Genomic DNA, 20242 nt, shown 5'->3' with positions numbered 1-20242 from the left:
CTATAGCTACTATAGCTTGTCCCTTCCCCTTCACCAAGAAAAAAAAAACTTGTCCCTTCCCTATGGACTATGGTTAGGAACTATGAAAGATCCATTATAAACATTTGCACTTGATTGTTTCAAATCTCAGATAACTCAGTCAATAGAAGCATCTTTTGCTTGCCCTATCTATGAAGACAAAGAGGCAAAGAGAAAGGAAGATATTGACCACCTAAGAAAAAAGCAAAGAAAAGTGGGTGAAACAGATACCTACTAGAATAGTAGAATAGTAGATAGAGAGAGAAACAGTGAGTAGAGAGAGTAGAGAGAGAAGAGAGAGAGGTGAGAGAGAGGAGAGAGAGAGAGAGAGAGAGAGAGAGAGAGAGATGTTATCACTAAAGCTGTTTCGTTCTTTGGTTCTAGGAGAACCCATTAACACAATTAACAACATTGACAGCAGCAGCAGTAGCAACAATAAGTCAAAAACCCCAGTTCTCATTTTCACTCCAACAAAAGAAATCATCAAAGATACAACCAGATTAGCAACCATTGCTAGAGAAATTGGAATGGATTTGTACCCAAATCCATCACTCTCTCATATCATCTTCTCTTGGCCTACTTCATCATCATCATCATCCTCCCCATCATTATCTTCTTCATCATCATCTTCTTCTTCTTCACCATCATTACCACCACCTTCATTCTTTTCATCATCATCATCAACATGGCCATCTTCTTCTTCTTCTTCTTCATTATCTGAAGATTTTGTTCCCCTTCCTTTCCCTTCTCTAATCACTTCTTCAATCTCTCAATTACGTTGCTTTGTTAATCTCTCCAAAGGCCTTTTCAAGCTTGCTTTTTACAAATCTAACAACAACCCTCTTACTGAAGATACTAAAATTACTACAAGTAACTGGGATTGTTCTTCACTTTCTTTGTTTTCTAGAGTTACTGGTGATAGAATTGATAGTATGGATAAGTTTTCTAGGGTTCTTGCTGGAATGGGTTGGACTCTTTTTAAAACAAAGAATAACCCATCTCTTGTTTCTAGTAATTTTGGGTTTTTTGGTTCAAATTCTGTGTATTTGTTCAAGAAAGTTGATTTTAATCGTGTTCAAACTCCTGGGGAGTTTAGAGTGAGAGAGTTGAGATTACCCCATTTGGATTTCAAAAATGCTCCTTTCAGGATTTTGCAGTATATAATTCTCATGGCTGATGATGTCTTCTACCTTGCTTAAATTGGTATGTTTCTTTATCTCTTCATTTCAAGAATCCTTTCTTAGACATGTCTTGTTTATGTAGTTGTTCTCTCTAGGTTTTGGTTATCACTTGTTCATAGATACCAATCACAAATCATTTGTGACACCTGACTTCCCAAGCCTTGGGAGTTGCCGATATTGAACCCGCTTTAGACGCCTTGATCCAGCCTCACAGGCACGAGGTTTTGTTCTTGGCAAAGGCTCCATGAGCCCACCCAAAAGACCTCAACACTTAGAGGGTGTTTGATTATCACTTAGTAAGTGATATCAAATGTAAGTGTTATGGCGTTTGTTTTTCATCGGTTCTAAGTGCTTGATTATAATTTTTATATTAAATCTAAATGTTATAAAAATGAAAAATTGTCTGTTTTAACCTTAGTGTATTTACACATTAGCATTTCATACTAATTCGTAATAAGTTCGTTAGTTTAGGTAAAAGAGAAATACGGTTTACGAATGCTATGTCAAAAATATTAATCGTAAATAATTAAGAATTATGAAGGTGAAAGAACTTAGTTGTATCATGGAGTTTGGGTGTTCCATGATTAGTGAAGGAAGAGATGTTAGAAAAATGTAGGAGGAAAACTTAGGTGAAGGATGAGTGAAGATAAAGAAGAGTCATAGCGAAAGTCATAAAAAGATTTTGTATTTATCAATTGTTTAAGATTTTCTTCTTAGTTAAAATTATATTGGTAATTATAATATTAGGAGAAGGATAGAAATGTCATTTTTAGCACTTACAAAGTAAGTGCAGAAAAATAAGCTCCAATTTGGAGCTTACTATTTTGCACTTACTTTGCCACCACTTAGAAGTGATTTTCACTTATTAAGTGAAAAAACAAACGACCTAAAATTGCCGGCCCGCACTTAATAAGTGAAAATCACTTAATAAGTGCAAAAATCAAACACCCTCTTACTAAGCTCGGGGCGTCCACCTTCAACCCAGGCTCCGGACACTCTCGCGAGCGATGTGGGACTATCACAAAGAATAATGTGATAAGTTGGTATGATTTGGTTGTACTATTAGCATTATCCCACTCTAGTTGGCCATTAGGGTTGGTAAAGTAGATAAGTCTAGGACAATCTTTTCGTTGTTGATCGGTTTTCAAGGAGAGTTATGTTTGACGGGCTTTAATAGTGATAATAACGGAGACCTTGAATATAAGATTTTGTTTCATTAAATCATAGAAATTTGTTATTTTTCGATGATCAGAACTTTCGATTTCACTAGTTACTATCTTTCGTATCACTTCGTATGCAATGACTGTAATAAGGTTACTTTTACATAGTCAAAAGCTAAATGTAATTTCTATGCAGTTTATTCATCACATTAGGTGGTCCGCGAGTATCCTCTTGGTTTTAGAATTGTTACTCTCTAGAAGTAAAAGCTCCGACCATGATATGATCTAAAAATCGAAGATGTACTCCTCATGAATTCAAAGTAGGGAGTTCTATCCAACGGCACTGTTTTCATGGTTTCTTCATTTGCGTAAAACCACGATAAGGTTCGTATTCGACTGCAACAAATCCATTCGATCGATGACTAGATCTACTCTTGTTAGATTCTATGGGCAAATGAGGTAGTCAGAGGGAAGAGAACATGGGTAAGCGGAGCTCACGGGCTAACTATATTTTTCTGAATTTACTTTAAAGAATTAAGTTCCATGGGGATAGGACCTCACAAGTAGAAGTAAGGATTGAAGATTAGATGAAGAAACAATTGAGAGTATTGTGGTTAAAGCATTTTAACGGTTCTAAGATCTCGTGAGCGGATAAAACTGTTTGTGACTAAACAGAAGTGTACAAATTCTGAATCATCGACACTGAACGGGTTTTTTTTGTTTAGTTGAAATATCTTAGCTTCAACGTCGGACATCCTTTTCTGTTTAGACACGATTGAGCTCTATATCACTGTGTGCAGTCAGAAGACTACAGAAAGATCTGTATCATCTACTGTCCATACAATTTGTATATTTGATCGTAAGACAACTCTCCTTATGATCTGAATTGCAAGTTCGCTAATTGGACAAGGGTTCGAATAAGACGACTGGAGACTGATAACCTAGTAAACTACTACTTCATTTCCTCATTGTCGGCACATGGAGAGATTGTTTCTTATTTTTTCTCTTTGGTCATTCGAATTCGGGCAAAGGAAAGGTTGGAAGTTATAGCTCGTTGATCGGTGAAAGACGATAGATGATTACTCAGGGTATTTTCTTCCATGACAGATTCGAAGCCTAAAGAAGGTTGCAGAATCATGCATCTACTACATTCAGGTTTTATTTTTGACTCAACAAACAGTTATTATCTCTTCAGATTGATCTCGGCTACATTCAGGTAAGTGTCAACAAAGATAAGATTTTCAAGAATTATACATATATACGGAAAAAGTTATTTGGTCTGACGAAAAGTGGCCGGAACAAGGCAAATTGCTGACATCATGTGCAAAATTTGCCTTGGCGGGGCTTTCGGGCCAATTAGCTTTGGACCCTAGACATTTTTTAGGGTAACTGTTTAGTTTATATATCATGTTTCTAATACACAGAGGATGTACTACCAGCACTTTCATGTAATACTTGGTAAAAACGAATGGAATAGAAGGTTGAATAGAGAATTTCAATTTGAAAAACAATCTATACCTTTCTGTTTCAGTCTTGGTTCTATACTTATTTTGCTGTTCTATCTTATTATGAAGAAGAACAAACAAACAAACCAAGAAAAATAGTTAAAGAGTACAAAATCACACTGAACACATGATATTTTCGTGGTTAAGTTGGTGAAACCTATTCCACGCTGAATAATGACGCGATGATTTTCATTGTGAATTAAGAACAACTATTATTCAAACCTCAAGAAAAGGGCACATCACTTCCCATCTACATCGTATTTATTCTCATATATCATTAACAAAAGTGAGAGGGTCATCGTATTTATTCTTGAAATTGGAAGAATCTAACTCTGGTTTCCAGACACATATCACTGCCCAACCAAAAAATCGGCCTCAGAAGACACTATAACTATATCTCATTTATATATGTGTGAATTATATGCATGCAAGAGGTCCAAAAGAGTGGAAAGAGAAGTTTGTGAAGGTAGATCACCATAGAAAGGTGAAGGTAATAGAGTGCTATCTCAGTCATTTCAATATATAATTGTTTGAAATGTCTTTTGGGGTTCATTCAAATACTCGAGGTGGACAAGTATATTTTTTCTTAGGCTCGTATGCACTCATATTGACTTTGATAGGCGCCTGTACTATTGAGAAATGTAACACTGCATACTTGGATACTAAGAGTGACTTGTCCACTCGTAGATGAGCGAAACAAGATCATCGTAATGAATTACATCTAAATAAGTAATATACATAGTATATTACATCAATCAAGACATAACTACACTTCCCCTAAGTACATAGTCCGAGAATAATTTGACCCATTGTGCAACTGAAAACAACGGATGTGTAGCATGCACTAAAATATATTTAAGAAATTAATATGTGATACGGTTTCTTACAGACTGTGTGATTTCTAGGTGAAAAGGCCTCTCACCAAAATCCCCATTTAACATTTATGACTTGTTGAATGAAGTAATTTTCGCTTCATCTCTTCTCTTCGATAAACCCTCCAAAGTTAATTGAGATTCAGACGAGTCAGATTCAGACTGTACATAAAACAAACACCACAGGTCTATTTATAACTTGTTGAATGAAGATATTTTTTTCTGTTTCATCTTTGTTAGTCTGACAAACCATAGAACGATGAATGCCCAAATAAAGACAGGGAAAAAGAGGGCCATCGGATGAAATTGGATCTTGACCGAAAAAAATCCATGAATACTGATATCTATAATTTTGATATAACACACTATAGAGTTAAAAAAAAAGTAAAACAGAAAGAAGATTGAAACTTTATATGTACGTAGCTAAACTAACAGAAGGATTATGTAGAATGGCTGTTATGTGTTCGTGACGCCCATATCCCGAAAACAAGAAACCAGAACACAAACAAGATCGCCCAGTAACGTGCTGGTCCATACTTGATCCTGGATAACACAAACTGCAAATTTTCACACACAAAAGTAAAGTTAATTTCACAAAACAATAAAATTGCAATACAAGACTGAGGTAAGTGAAGGTGGTGGTAAATAGACTGAGTCAAGGAATGAAATTTCGGTGGTCATAGAAATGGAAATCTATTTCGTTGACATGCATTGTTAAGAAAAACTTGGTTATTCGGTTTCGATGATGCAAATATTTCGGTCATTCCAACCGACATAATTCAAAATTTAATTCCTTGGACTAAGTTGAGTGGTACACAACAATAAACGTAATATAAACTATCATATGCTCAACTGGTTTCAGGAGCTTTTCTGGACTTAGGATGACGAGACTATTGGCCTTGATAGAATAATAAGTGATATGAACCGAGAACCCTTAGGCCAAGTTTGGCACGAAGGAAAGAAATGTGATTATCTGGAATCGCATTCTGTGATGGTGTTTGGTGTGCGAGAATGCATCAGTAGTCATATTCCGCATCATAATAGGATTCTCCCTGAGAGGGGCACGGGATTCCTCACATATAGAACAACTAGTTGAATGTTTAGAGAAGCTCAAGATGAGTTACACTTGAATTTACTTACAATTCTTAAAGTATTTTTCAGAAATGTTTCCAGTATTTGAAGAAGAAAGATTATTTCAGATTTATTAATGTATTCTAGTTATCTTCTATTTTTTTTTTGAAAATTTGAATTAATATTGAAAGGGAAAAGAGACTATACAAAGGGGAGGGAGGCTTGTTCCTCGCGATATCCACGCCTCCCAATTACAAACTATGTCGACAAAAGACGAATGACTAAACTTAGGGAAACCCTTCGCCCATATAAAAATAAGCGATTTTACATCATCCACGTCTAAACTCGTGTTACCATTAGCATCCTTGAAAATTCTATTGTTACAATCCTTCCATATGCTCCAAACTATCGCCGCTGGAACAACATTCCAGATTTCCTTTCTTGCCTTAGGCTTTGGGATGGATTCCCATTGCTCAAAAAGGTGGGGCACAGAGGAAGGCATACACCACCGTATCTTCATAGACGATAAGAAGTATGACCAAATACCGTTAGCGACCTTACAATGGATAAAAATATGATCTCTAGATTCCTCCTCCTGTTTGCAAAGAACACATCGATTAATGATCTGGAAGCCTCTCCGTTTCAACTTATCCACCGTCAGAATCCTGTCAATGAAGGTGGCCCAAAGCATAAATCCAACTCTTGGAGGGGCTGACAACCTCCTTAGTACTTTTACTAGTGTTGGAGTTATGATTTGGTCTCCTCCATCCAACAATGCATAACATTGCTTTACAGAAAGCTGTTCTTTAGCATCGTGCTTCCAAACTCTTCTATCTGCCTCCCTAATTATCTTCACTACTTCTTTAAGGTCTAGTTTTATTTCAGAGTGAAACGTCTTTTAAAGCTTCCAGCGTGTTTACATAATAGAACCTCTACTGAGTTGATAGTATAATGTGGGCAATCTGGAAACTTGAATCCTATTTTCCTAAAACCCTATCTTAGACACTAAAGAATGACACGAGAGATGACTCCGGACCATGCCCCTCAAAAGTCCTTCGACTTCTGATGCACCCATAGTTCTAGTAATCTAGTTTTATTTCAAAGTGAAATGTCTTTTAAAGCTTCTACCTACGTGCTTACATAATAGAAGCTGGAACCCATCCCGGTCGATGTAATACAAGCTGCATTATTTTGTTTGACTACCAATGGCATTTCGAAATCATAATTATTTCTCGACTCCAGATATAAATAATCAAACATGGCCCCTACAAAGTGAAGTGGATCGGGATGTAGTAATTTAATAGCCAGTTTTTTCAAAGCTTTAAATTTCATAACAAACTATCTAGCAAGCTAAAATCAAGTAATACTACTTTTCTCTGGCTGAAATTTGAACTATTTGGACAAAGAAGAACAAAAGATGCCGGGTGGAACTACTTACAAATCGAAGGAAGACCACAAGTGTCAAGGCGCATATACCACCAAGAAGAATGTGAAGACCACTCTTTGCAGTTTTCTGCAGGTAAAAGGATCATAGAGTTTAACAGACAAAGATAAAGGATACATTTACACATATACAATGAGAGGAAGGACTGGATATATGGGTAAACCATTTAGATCTAGCACCGTAAATCCGTAATACATGCATACTCTTCTGTACCAACGGAACATTGAATCTGAATTTGAGGGACTCCAAAAAGACGGTAATGGCATTAACTGTGAAAGCTAGGGTTCTTTTGTTATCTGAAGTACTGAATCAAGTCCTTTCTCGCCAAAAAACTACATTTTTATGATAATTAGAAATGGAAATTAAACTTCTGCCTTCTCAGAACACCCCAAAACTCTTCACAATTCAGGCCTCTAGTTCGTTTTGGGGGTGTCCAAAACGGCTTGAAAATATCCAAGATATATGCGAATTCATGTATAAAGATCAGTCTCATAAGGAAACCTTATATCCTTTAACTTGATTTTTATCTTTGTTGGTATTATTTGGTATAATACCTAGGGACTGGTATACCAAAAGGGTGCATAAAATGTACAGTTGTGCTAGAGACTAGGGTAGAGTGACTAGATTGCTAGTGTATCGCGAAAAGCTGTCGTCAGTTCATGAAAATGGAAAGATTGAAGGCTTAAACGCAGTAGTAATCATCTCTATTGTACTTCTAAACTCAAAAACACCTTAAGGCTTAATCCAGTAAAGTACTAAAGTAAACAATGTCAGGTATGACCTACAGGTTCCTAGGGAAAAGAATTTATGCTTAAAAATTTATGGCAATCACTTATCAATGTAATAAGTTTGTGACTAGCCCTTAGGGGAGTTATTCCCATGGATTCAAGGTTTCTATCAATATGTGTTGCTGTTAACTAAAAGAAGATTCCTCTAATTGTCTATTTAGATTAGACGTGACAACGAGAAATCTGAATGCCTAAAATTCATAATTACTGAATTTCGAAGTAAAAGCTTAGCAAATTTTACGTATGAAACAAAACCAATACGAATATGTGCATACCTTTCCAACACGAGGAGCAATGATCCATGCAAGTGTAACAGTAAGAAGTCCAGTGGCAACTAAAATCCCAGTTCCTTCCACAACCCATTTAGTTGCAGGATTTTCAGTTCGGGTAGCCTCTTCAGTAGGGATACCAGGATCATGTTGTAGAGCTCCCTGTGAAATCCTCGCGGAGCTACTTCTACTATTATTATCGTAAGTCTCATTATTGTTATTATTATTAGTATTATTGTTGTTGTGTGGATTAAACCACAATGAAATCTCACTGAGCCGTTGTCTACGGATAGCTGCAACAGCATCAGGATCTACACCTGCGTTTGCCTGTGAATAAGCTTGAGTAGGTTCACCTGTGGCCGTCCTTTCCTTTAACGCTTCATAGTCCCTTAGGGAAGCCACAATCTTCTTAAAATCAGAAGGTCTAACGTTGGCAGCTACACTTCCACAAATCTCACAAACAGTTGATCCGTGATTAATAAACCACTTCAATGCACAAGCATAATGTGCAAGAGAAAGATCGTTCTTGCATGAACAACCGAGACAAATAAGTGTATCTTGATGAGTATGAGGACCTTCTTCAAGATCAGTATTACAAATGAATACCTCCCCTTCGGGACTTATAAACTCAATAACCCTTGGCCCCTTTCCACAACTCTCTTCATGTTCAGTTCCATTTTCCGTATCTTTGGACACTTCCTTGCTATTAGAATTCTGATCCTCGTTGATACTCAAAACTTCTGGTGGAGGGTAAATACCCAAGAACCCTAATGCAACATCACCTCTAGTATCAGAATCTGCACAGTGACACACACGACAACTGACTAAGTTCCCTTCGCTATCTATACTCAGACGTTGTGGAGTGCAAGTCTTCAAATTTTCGATCTTGGTAGTAGAGCATGGACTATCACCCTTCGCTTCATTTCCATTCATCTCCGGTTGATCTACCTCAGAAACCATTGAGTTGCGAATTCCAAAGTTACTTTATTGCTTGGTCACCACGTGTTCTTCAAGCTTCTCCACAAATATGCATAAAAATGAGGTCAATTCTCCAATATGAACCTCTATGTAACAAACATGTCGTACCCAGTAATCATAAATTTCTCAAGAAGGTAAGACTAAATTCATATAAGAATTTAACTCAATAGAATAACATGGTCTTGAATATATGTATATAAATCTATGGAGGATGTACTTAATACGCCGTAGCTAGGGTTTTGTTCAACGGTCTCCTATATATAATCACGTTTCCAGCAAATTTGGTCTATAAGATAATTGCAAGAATCCCCACTAGGGGTGTCAACGGGTGCTTAATGGAACGGACATGTGCAGTGTCCAAATCCGTATTGGAAAGATTTTGTACGTATCCAAAAACTATCCGATATCCAAACTGATAGCAAATTTGCAATCATATCCACATCTGATAGTATCGTATATAGAAAATAATTATCTTTCATATTGTACAAAAAAAAACAATACCATAACATGTGCACACGAACTTTTGTTTGTTCAACTATTATTTTTTCTGGAATCCCTCTTATAGCAAATCACCGGTTTATAGCTCAGGGCCTCAGGCTACATCCTTGATATATTGCCTCATGTAAGAACCCTTTTCATCGAGTGTTGTTTGAAAGGCTATATCCCCATGACGAAATGAAATCTTGGCCGTTCGTTCCAAGTAAAATGTAATTATTCTATATTTATCGACACAAATCATATGCATCTTATCTAACATGTAATATATATATATATATATATATATATATATATCAAAATGGGATTCGAAAAATATTCGATAAAATATCCATATTTTGTAGATTTTTGAATCGGAGTAAGATCGGATTGGGATAATTGGCTATTAATTGACAAGCCTAATCGCCATATTTTGTAGACTCTTGCATTTTTCAATAATATGAACAAACCCAACAAACAAATTACAAAAAGAAAAAGAATAGGTAACATTAACTAATATAAAATTCATCACTACCCATTAGATTTAAGAAGAAAAAAATTCATCAAATACAGGATACTGAATTCCAATTCCTCAATCAAAGTAAGGGAAACCCTTCAGTACAATTGAAGAAACCTAGAATTTGATTATGTTTTTTTTTCTAGAACAATAAGGGAATGAGAAAGAAGTAAAGAAAGAAATGAGATCTCTTTAACCCTAGAAAAGAGAGTTAAAACTTCAGTTGTGAAATATGAAAGATCCAGAAAATGGAAAATAAAATTTCAACTGAGATTTAGAAATTGAGGTTATAAATTTGTTACTTACCTGTATGAAAGAATCGATTGAATCAGGACTTCTTACCGCCCATCTCTATCTCCTTCATTTTAGCCACCGTCGGCAACTTCTCTCTCTCTCTACTATTCCCAAACTAGTGAACTCCAAGCAAGTTTTCACTTTGTGTTTTTTTGTCTGAGATATCAATTTTAGTAAGGGTTATTTAGACATGGAGTCCCCTGTTATTTAGGGATTTCACGACTACACCCCAAAATAAAAATGTGTATGGAGTTGACCGCCGTTTTCGATTTTTCCGTTAAATATCAGTAAGTAGTTCACGTGCCAACCGTACGCATGAGTTGTGACAAAAATACCGTTCATGAAATATTTAGGTTATTTAGACATTGACCCTCAACTATTTCCTGATATGACTACACCCCCTAAACAAAAATATGTTTAGGGTTGACTCTCATTCTCGGTGTTTTCGTTCAAATACCATAAGTACTTCACGTGTAGTTTCGTATTCCTCTTATTTTTATAGGTTTTCAGGAATAGTTTATATGATAAAATTCATCCTAATGTAACAGCATAAGAATCTGAGACCTCAAATTACATAATCTAAAGAAAGTGATTGGTCCATGAACTCGAAGTTAGCCCATGAACCCAGTCCAAGTAAGCTAAAAATATTAAAGAAAATAAGTTAATCGTAGTCCGAGATGGGTTAGACTCTTCTGGCTAAATATATTAGATAGGCTACCGATGGGGCCCAACACGAGGACACTAGGACTAGCATGAGTCCATGTTATGCAAACCCAACACGGATTAGGCCCCGTCTGCGTGCCCTCAGACAATCCTTATACGTGAGGCGCTAAGAGACTAAAAAGGATTTGATCACTACGTAGCGAGCCTTATCAAAGACCTAGGTTCTATTTGTGACCATCAAGTCATCTTGGCCTCACTAACAACGTCGCACGACACTTCGTTCTCCCAACATACAAGCGATGCGTGACATTTCATACAAAGCTCCCTTGAGTCATAGGCTATCGTCCATCATAAAAGTATACCAACTGTAATGTCAAGCACACCAAGCCGCTATGTGACATATTGTCATCTAATCTCAAGCATTCGGCATATACACATCTAAGCTATCATCTGGACATTTGACACGAGAATATTTCATCTCACATTATGTAATAGTCCCACATTGCTCACAAGAGTGTCCAGAGACTGGGCTATATGTGTAAGCTCAAGCTTAGTAAGTACCGAGGCCTTTTGGGTGGGCTTGTGGTGCCTTCGCCAAGAACAAAACTCCGTACCCGTGTGGGCTTGGGCCTGGGTGGTTAAAGCGGGGACAATATCGACAACTGCTAAGGCTTGGGGCGTTACAAAGTGGTATCAGAGCCGAGGACGGCTTTTCGCTGAGGGTGGGGGATTGTAATAGTCCCACATTGCTCACAAGAGTGTCCAGAGACTGGGCTATATGTGTAAGCTCAAGCTTAGTAAGTACCGAGGCCTTTTGGGTGGGCTTGTGGTGCCTTCGCCAAGAACAAAACTCCGTACCCGTGTGGGCTTGGGCCTGGGTGGTTAAAGCGGGGACAATATCGACAACTGCTAAGGCTTGGGGCGTTACACATTATCTATCTTAGCTCTCTATGATGAATTCAAACACATCAAGGTCTAATCCCTTAAATAGTTCAATTTTTTATTAGTGGAGCAGTCACACAACATGACACCCCTTGGGCATATGTAGATGAAACATCTTTCCCTACGGAGAGTCCCAGTACACTATTTCGAGGTACTGCCCCAAGCCATGTCTAACGAACAAGAGATCCGTGCAATATGTCCTTTGACATATGTTAGGTCGTCTCTAAGGTTTGCCCACTCTCAATTTTTTGGACACTTTATATGATAGACGAGCGCCTCATCCAAGAGGTCATTGACAGATGTAGAAAGGGAGACCATTCCTCCTATATATGTGAAGTTCTTGTTTTAGGTATCTCCATAATGAAACATCATTCTTTCAGCCAGACATACTTGTTCATATTAATGATGCATCCGTCCCCCTGTTCCAAAAATGATATAACAACCCTACCATCACATGCCATCCGAGATCTTCACCCACTTGACCATGTTTTGCCTCACTGATTTTTGAACTTGCACGCGTTATCGTAGAAGAATGTCATTTTTTTGAGCTAAGAGGTCGTGACACTGGGCTAACCTAGGCCTGACAGACACCATTGGAAATGACAAAAAAAGATTTGACAGAGTCTAAAGTAAAAAAGTTAAAAAAGAAGTTGAAGATGTTTACACCTAAGAGCATTTTCGATGGAGACTCGATCTCTAAAACAAAGAGTGTCAAATAAAATGTTTAAAGTTTTTGCTAATATTTCTCATCTACCAGTGGAACTATATTGGTACTTCCATAATGACTGCAAAGTTGCAATTCTAAAGATTCAATAGGATTACAGATTTTTAATTGTCTTGGTTATCAATATCAAAATTTAAACCCATATGAATCCCTTTTTCCTAAACTTTTAAAATAATTGTACTTCTCTCCAAAATAATTATTCGATAAAACAGAATAATTTTAGAAATTTACAGTTAAGATACAAATAAATTAGAGATCCTCTGTTAGATAACAAAATAAAGTAATTTTAGATATCTACATTGAAGACACAAATAAATTAAAATTTTCATATCACATAACTAAATAAAATAATTTTAGATATTTACATTAAACATACGAATAAATCAGAAGATATTTATTTTACCTCATCAAATAAGATCGGTTAGATATCAATACTAAATTTTGATGGGTTAATTCTATTTTGGCCCCCAAATTGTGACTTACTCTTTATTTTGGCCCCCAAATTTTGATCGGTTAGATTTCAGTTTCTCGCTTAAAGCCAAAAAGAATTTCAATTTTTTTGCGGAAATACTCTCAAGGACGAAAAATAGAATAATCTCTAAAATATGTTAACACTAATTCCACGTCATTTCCCCTTCAACTTAATCAATGTTTTCACATATTTTTGGAATTAGTTTAATTTTGGTCATTACATATTTTCGAGAAAAGTTAGATTGTTTGAGTTTTATATGTAAATCGAAATGACAGACACTTACAAGAACAAAAAAGTGAATTAGTCATAACTTGGGGCTAAAAGAGAATTAACCCAATTGTGATGACTGATGGATAGGATAATTAGAATTTGTTGATAAGTTTTGCATGAGGTTAGTTTCAAAAGATGAGTCTTTGTGAAATGTGTGTCATAACTATCCTACGTGGGATAATATTATTGGTTAAAAATAAAGCAATGAGGTGTTCGGATCTAGGATCTTCCACGTAAGCTTTTTGGATCTTGAAGGTAAAACCCAAAACCCACCTTATATATATTCATCACGATTGTCTCTTTCATCTTTCTAACAGAGATTTTAGTGAGAGAAAGAGAGAGATAGTCATGGCGTCTAGGTTAAAGTTTTCGATCTGCTTATGCATTCTAGGGTTTTCTTTGTTTGCGGTTTCACCTAGCGTGATCTTAGCTGAGGAAGAAAGTGGTAGTAAATCTGCCGAATCTGTTTTGACTTTGGATCATACCAACTTTCATGACACTATTAGCAAACATCCTTTCGTTGTTGTTGAGTTCTACGCTCCATGGTATTGGTTCTCTTTCTCTTCTTCTGTGATTTGAATTTTTTTTTTTTTTTTACCTTGAATTGCAGATTGAGATCTTAATTTTGTTTTGAAATTCATTTGATTGGTTAGATTTCATAGAATTTGTTGTTATTTGATGGATTTGGATATTTGATTGTCATCATGTCGTAGTTGGAGATAATTATAAAGGTGTAATTTTGATTATTGATTTGGGTGAGAATTGTTCTCAAATTACTAATGGATCGTTTGTGTAATTATATAACCGAGATCCCTTAAACCCTAATTTAGGAAGTTCACTTAATTCTTGTCGAGTCATCTTTTTCTTATTTTTCTTGCATGTGGTTTTGGATCTGGTAAAAAGAACATTAAATTTCTGATCTAGAAGTGGTCATAACAATGCTTGAAGTGAAAAGTTGGGTAATTGATTTGGTGGAGTATTAGTTTGTAAGAGGTTTTTAATTGAAAAACCCTACTTGTATGTGTTTGGTTCTACTCAATGATGTATCTTTTGATCATGATGATTGTGTATCACAACAAGTAGGTTAAGCATTTTGTACTTAAAAATTAAAATTACTTCATGTTTATTGGATGAGTGAAGTTTTCTATGTGCCAATTATATGATGTTTCTACTGATTCCACAAGATATATCCTGTTATCTAGTTTATGGGTGAATTCAATTCTATTGAATGAGGAAGGCATTTACTATAGTATGACTTTGTGAGCTTCATGGTGCAACAGTGCACACTTAGGGTTTTAGTCCTACCGTTTTGTGTGCATATAGTTCCGTAAAACCTGCTACAATGGTATTTCTTGCAGCGGTCTTAGATACTGGTTGTGACATTTCTCAGAACTAGAAATGTTACTTTAATTGGCTCACATGACCTGTATGAAGTGATGCTTGGCTCTTACTGTTATAAGCTATATATTTTGCTTAAGTTATGGTTTGACTAATTTATTTACACCCTTTTTCAGGTGCGGCCACTGTAAGAGTCTAGCTCCAGAGGTAACTTATATTTTTCATCACAAACCTTTATGATCTTTGGCATTATCAAAGATGCAATGCTTCATGATATACTTGGTACTTCAAAGTTAATCCTTTTTCTTCTTTTTTGCAGTACGAGAAAGCTGCATCTTTATTGAGTAGCCATGACCCAGCTATTGTTCTTGCAAAAGTTGATGCCAATGAGGAATCAAACAAAGCAATTGCAACTGAATTTGATGTTAAGGGTTTCCCCACTCTAAAGATTCTAAGAGATGGAGGAAAGAACATCCAAGATTACAAGGGTCCTAGGGATGCTGAAGGTATAGTCGACTATTTGAAGAAGCAGGCCGGCCCTGCATCAGCTGAACTAAAATCTGCAGATGATGCTAGCAAGTTGATCAGTGACAACAAGATATTTGTGGTAATATTTCTTTATTTTAATTTCTGTTCATATTTAGGTCTTCTAGATTCATCGAGATGATACTTTGCATGTAATTTTGCAGGTTGGAGTGTTTCCCAAATTTTCCGGGGAGGAATTTGACAACTTCATTGCTCTAGCTGAGAAATTGCGTTCTGACTATGACTTTGGGCATACATTAGATGCTAAGATCCTACCAAAGGGTGATGCTGTGAATGGACCTGTCGTTAGGTTGTTGAAGCCATTTGACGAACTCTTCGTTGATTCTAAGGTACTTGGTGGATGAATCTTCTTATCTCTCAGTTCAGGCTTCTTTTTTTATTTTGTAGCTTCTTTATTGTGTTTCTCCATCTTCCTTTTCCTTGTTACTCTCTAATTCGATGTTCCTCTTGTGGGTGTTTATCTTAGGATTTCCATGCTGATGCATTGGAGAAATTCATTGAAGAAGCTAGTGTTCCAACTGTTACCGTTTTCAACAAAGACCCAAACAACCACCCATATGTTTCAAAGTTCTTTAACAGTCCCAACGCCAAGGTATGTGACGTTTTGTTAAGTTGGGGAGTGGACAATTAAATATTGTTTCTTCCTGCTAATATGTGAATTGCTAATAATGGTGATTCTGTTACCAGCTCTAATTCTGTTGCATAGAACAAATATATAATCGATTGCTCTGTTTTAATGATTAGTATAAGCGTCTATTTTTCATTTTGATCATGAGCATAATATTAATAACCCGAACAAGTCACTTTGTAGTCCAAGGCATTGCCTGGTCAACAGGTAAATTGCTGGTCGCTTAGGAGCTCGGCTGCGAAATACGACATGCCTATTTTTGTTATTTTTAGTTTTTATTTTCACTCATTTGCATGTTTAATCATTAGTTGTGTCGAGTAGTTGAAAATTCTGTATTTTAATATGGATAGATATGTGTAGAAGTAAATATCATGAGTATTTATGAAGTTATATAGGTCAAGGGAGAAGACTGTAGAATGTCTTTCCCTTGGTCAGGGGAACTTGCCTAGGTGAGTGGGGCAAGGCGAGGTGAGAGGGGCTTATCTACTCGCCTCACGCCTCCAACAACTTACATATGTCATATGTTACCTATTTTGCTATTACCCCACCAATATGTCTGAATAGTTTGTAGTCATTCCAAGATTAATATTTTATTTGAAGGTTTCCCCTTTCAATTGGACAAACATCTGCATAGATAGCATTTATGTTTATGTACTTCTCAGCCATGTTATCTAATCTATGTTCGATTTAATCTGGTTGTTTTGAATGCGTATGTTTTTAACTGAGAGTTCTAGATGTTGCTATGCGTTTGACTTGTATTCCATTCCCTAGAAGCAGCCTGATTGTTGTCGAACCACTAAAAAGAAATATTTGCAAATGTGATTGTTGTCAAATGGAACAGGCAATGTTTTTCCTCGACTTCAGCACTGAAGTTGCTGAGGGTTTGAAATCAAAATTCCATGGTATCGCCGAGCAGAACAAAGGAAAGGGTGTTAGCTTTTTGGTCGGTGACCTCGAGGCTAGTGATGGTGCCTTCCAGGTTAGCTGAAATTTTAGTCAATCTTATGATTTTCCTTTTCCTGCATATACATCTTTCTAATATTGTCTTTGTTTTTGGTGTGAACGAACAGTATTTTGGCCTTAAAAAGGACCAAGCACCTCTCATCATCATCCAAAACACCGATGGCTCGAAATTTCTTTTAACAAATTTGGAAGGAGACAAAATTGCACCTTGGTTCAATGAGTACTTGGTGATGCATCTTGTTCTCCATTTCAAGTCTCTTGTGTTATTTGTGCTCCGTGAGCACCACAACTTTACTAACTTGATTACTCACTTTCCAGGACGGTACCGCTAAGCCATTCAAGAAGTCAGAACCTATTCCTGAGGTTAACAATGAACCCGTGAAGGTGGTTGTTGCTGACAGTCTCCATGACTTTGTCTTAAACTCCGGCAAAAATGGTACATACTATTCAATAGTAGTTCATTTACATCATTAATAATCTTTCTTCGTTCTTCCAGTTAACTATTTAACTTCGTTTATTTCAGTTCTTCTTGAGTTCTATGCACCTTGGTGTGGTCATTGCCAGAAACTGGCTCCAATCTTGGAAGAAGTTGCTGTCTCATTCCAAAGTGACGAAGATGTTGTCATTGCTAAATTTGTAAGGCTCTTCTCTTTCTAAGTCCTGTAATTAAGTTGCATATTAGGTTATTCTTGAGTTCTTCATGTCATATTATATAGTCATTAAGTCAATTTGTTTCTGACAATACCTCTTAAAATGGCATTATAGGATGCAACGGCCAACGATTACCCTATGGATAAATTTGATGTTAAAGGTTACCCAACCCTTTACTTCATCTCTTCAAGTGGGAACCTAGTGCAGTACGACGGTGGTAGGACAAAGGAGGACATCATCGAATATATTCAGAAGAACAAGGACTCAACTGTCAAGGAGGAATCAGTTAAAGATGAGCTATAAATTATAGGTTAACTTCTATCCTTTTGGTTCTTCTTTGTTTAAAACCTAAGGTTCATTGGAATCGTTCCGATCACGAAAAATGGTTGTATTGTCCTTCATGCTTTACATTTCTCTTTGGCTCTAAAATTGTACCCATGAATTATTATTTGGAGGTTTTGACATTTTTCTTTGTTTTATCGACAGGCTAGAAACGAAACGAAAGGGAAGCTCTCTTTTTTGGTTGATAGAAGAGAGAGAGATTCAATTCTTCATACCGAAATAATGAAAGAGCTGGCTGAGAGAGAAAGCTTTAGGAACTTGTTTAATTTTTTTCTTATAGGGGGTTTTACTTCAAGCAATTAGGGTTGGATCTTGACTTCTTGTTCTTTTCTGTTGCTTTACTAATCTTTAAGATTAAGAGTTAAAATATTTACTGTTTCGGAAAATCTTAGCTTTGTTCATTGCCATCTAAATTTCTTAATTCAGAGATGAGCCCCAAAAAAATACAGGAACAATCTTGATGATGTTTTTTTTTTCTTTTCTGATTTTTTTGCTTCATATTCTCTAAAACCAAAATAAAGTGGCCAACGCCAGTACTGATTGATATAGAGAAAGTATGTCAATGGATTCCTCTTTTATTTCCCCATCACTTGTTTTCTTCACGCTGACGAGGGTATTATATACTATTCTTGCGGTCATTCAAAAAAAAATCTTCCTTTCCTGTCACCATTAGACTTCTGACAATAACCATCACCATTTTTGCTCTCGTTCTCTTTCTGGTGAAAACTCTCTCCTCTCACTATTTCAGCAAAGAGAAAGGATTGTCTTCCACTCAGACAGAATGGAGAGGTTCCCGATGAAACCCTCTTCTATGAATATGTCGATCAAGGGTTTCGTGGTCCACGAGCCATGAGATCGCTCATAACATCTCTCGATAGGCCAACCACAAAACAGTTGGTGATCAACTCATCGCGTGATGTAGCACAAACCACGAGATTTTTGGTACCGCTCTGATATCTAACCAACCATGAATCTCTCGACAAAAGGCCTTCGACACCCTTCGAAGGTTTTATACGAAATCCTTCACGGGGTTTGCTTGAAAAGCCTTCGTCTTCATCTGCGGAGGGGACTCTTTCCTTTGCCGAAACAGGAAGAGTTCGAGGCTTTGAGCATATAGAGAGAAAAAAGTTAAAGAGAATGGTGGTAGTGGCTTCTGGTGGGAGACTGGGAGGGGTGGAGGAAAGAGGATCTTTTTTTGAAGGATCACCCGCAATAACAGTCTGTCGGTGACCTTTCCCAACGTCAAAACAAGAAGACGCGGTGGAGGCGGGGTACCAAAGATTTTTTTCACCCAAACTTGGATGCGCGGGAGACTTGGGATGCCCAAAGCTGCGGCTGAAAGAATAGCACGACAACACCACAGAGCTTTTAGATGTCAACCACTACTTTGCATCACATTTGCTTTTGTTTTTGCCAGTAGTTGTACATATCTATATCTTGCTACTCTGTTCAGGTATCATTTGCCTACTCAGACCTTAGGCTAGGAAAATCTACTGTTATATTTCAAACTATGAAACTATTGGGTTATTTACTTTTTTCGGGTTGGGATACGTCTTGTTTATGATTTTAATCGCGAAGTAGCAAGCATCTATTCATTCTAGTGGCAAATCTTAGGTTCTCAAAGGTTGATTCAGTGCCCTCTCTATCTTGACCTTTAGCCAAGAATACCAGTAAGGCCAGGTTAGGGGCATTAATAACAAATGTGGTCGCCGAAAACAATCATGTAATTAATCAGGAATATGATTAGCAGAAACTGATTATTTGATTAACAATATCAAATGAAAAGGAACCCCAAACACACCCACCTAGGTCTGGTTTTTCCCGTCAATGGAAAATTTATTTTGCTGGAATGCGAATCTTGTGTGCCAAACACTTTGTCGGAATGTGATTTTCCGTATTCAGATCTCATTCTCGCGCTCCAAACATGATCTAATCATTGGCTTTAGTTTGTGCTCTGTGCCGAGACCCACCAGAAACGTTAAAGATTCTGCTAATTGTAACTCAAAACAAGAAAGAGAAAAAGAAAAATGATAGAAGAGGCTACAAAAGTAAATCTACCCTAACCTAAATAGGAATCAACCGTCTATCTAGGCCCTCTAGGGTGAAAAATCCATCAAGAGAGACTGTTGACT

The 20242-nt window shown here is 36.8% G+C and overlaps 3 protein-coding genes across 7 annotated transcripts; 2 read left to right on the top strand and 1 right to left on the bottom strand.

Moving 5' to 3' along the window:
• Nucleotides 1–274: 274 nt before the first annotated feature.
• Nucleotides 275–3867, top strand: LOC147536506 (topoisomerase I damage affected-like protein). 3 transcript variants are annotated; one of them, XR_015225162.1, is made up of 3 exons: nucleotides 292–1221; nucleotides 2556–3514; nucleotides 3576–3867. XR_015225162.1 is itself a non-coding variant. In XM_086640182.1 (2 exons), the coding sequence occupies exon 1, from the start codon at nucleotides 366–368 to the stop codon at nucleotides 1215–1217; it is 852 nt and encodes a 283-aa protein (XP_086496308.1). In that variant the 5' UTR covers nucleotides 275–365; the 3' UTR covers nucleotides 1218–1221; nucleotides 2556–3867. The 3 variants fall into 3 exon arrangements, 1 of the variants encoding a protein (XP_086496308.1); XM_086640182.1 differs by having other exon boundaries at nucleotides 275–1221; nucleotides 2556–3867; XR_015225161.1 differs by having other exon boundaries at nucleotides 311–1477; nucleotides 2160–3867.
• Nucleotides 3868–5034: 1167 nt separating this feature from the next.
• On the bottom strand, nucleotides 5035–10747 carry LOC147536505 (uncharacterized). Of its 3 annotated transcripts, none has more exons than XM_086640178.1 (4): nucleotides 10584–10747; nucleotides 8315–9322; nucleotides 7246–7320; nucleotides 5035–5293 (listed from the first exon to the last, which is right to left on the bottom strand). In XM_086640178.1, exons 2-4 carry the CDS (start codon nucleotides 9266–9268, stop codon nucleotides 5177–5179), a joined length of 1146 nt encoding a protein of 381 aa, XP_086496304.1. In that variant the 5' UTR covers nucleotides 9269–9322; nucleotides 10584–10747; the 3' UTR covers nucleotides 5035–5176. The 3 variants fall into 3 exon arrangements, with proteins under 3 accessions (XP_086496304.1, XP_086496305.1, XP_086496306.1); XM_086640179.1 differs by having other exon boundaries at nucleotides 8315–9325; nucleotides 10584–10729; XM_086640180.1 differs by lacking the exon at nucleotides 10584–10747 and adding an exon at nucleotides 9788–9943.
• A 3116-nt stretch (nucleotides 10748–13863) lies between these two features.
• Nucleotides 13864–18496, top strand: LOC147536504 (protein disulfide-isomerase-like). The gene is made up of 11 exons (XM_086638707.1): nucleotides 13864–14187; nucleotides 15157–15187; nucleotides 15300–15587; nucleotides 15670–15855; nucleotides 15993–16118; nucleotides 16996–17133; nucleotides 17225–17344; nucleotides 17436–17553; nucleotides 17641–17753; nucleotides 17883–18078; nucleotides 18255–18496. Exons 1-10 carry the CDS (start codon nucleotides 13991–13993, stop codon nucleotides 18069–18071), a joined length of 1506 nt encoding a protein of 501 aa, XP_086494833.1. The 5' UTR covers nucleotides 13864–13990; the 3' UTR covers nucleotides 18072–18078; nucleotides 18255–18496.
• The last annotated feature ends 1746 nt before the right edge of the window (nucleotides 18497–20242 follow it).

The sequence above is a fragment of the Eschscholzia californica genome, unplaced genomic scaffold (assembly GCF_041429995.1).
Source record: "Eschscholzia californica isolate CP2 unplaced genomic scaffold, dmEscCali1.0.p SCAF_5, whole genome shotgun sequence".
NCBI lineage: Eukaryota > Viridiplantae > Streptophyta > Magnoliopsida > Ranunculales > Papaveraceae > Eschscholzia > Eschscholzia californica.
This window is presented reverse-complemented; position numbering and strand designations above follow the sequence as displayed.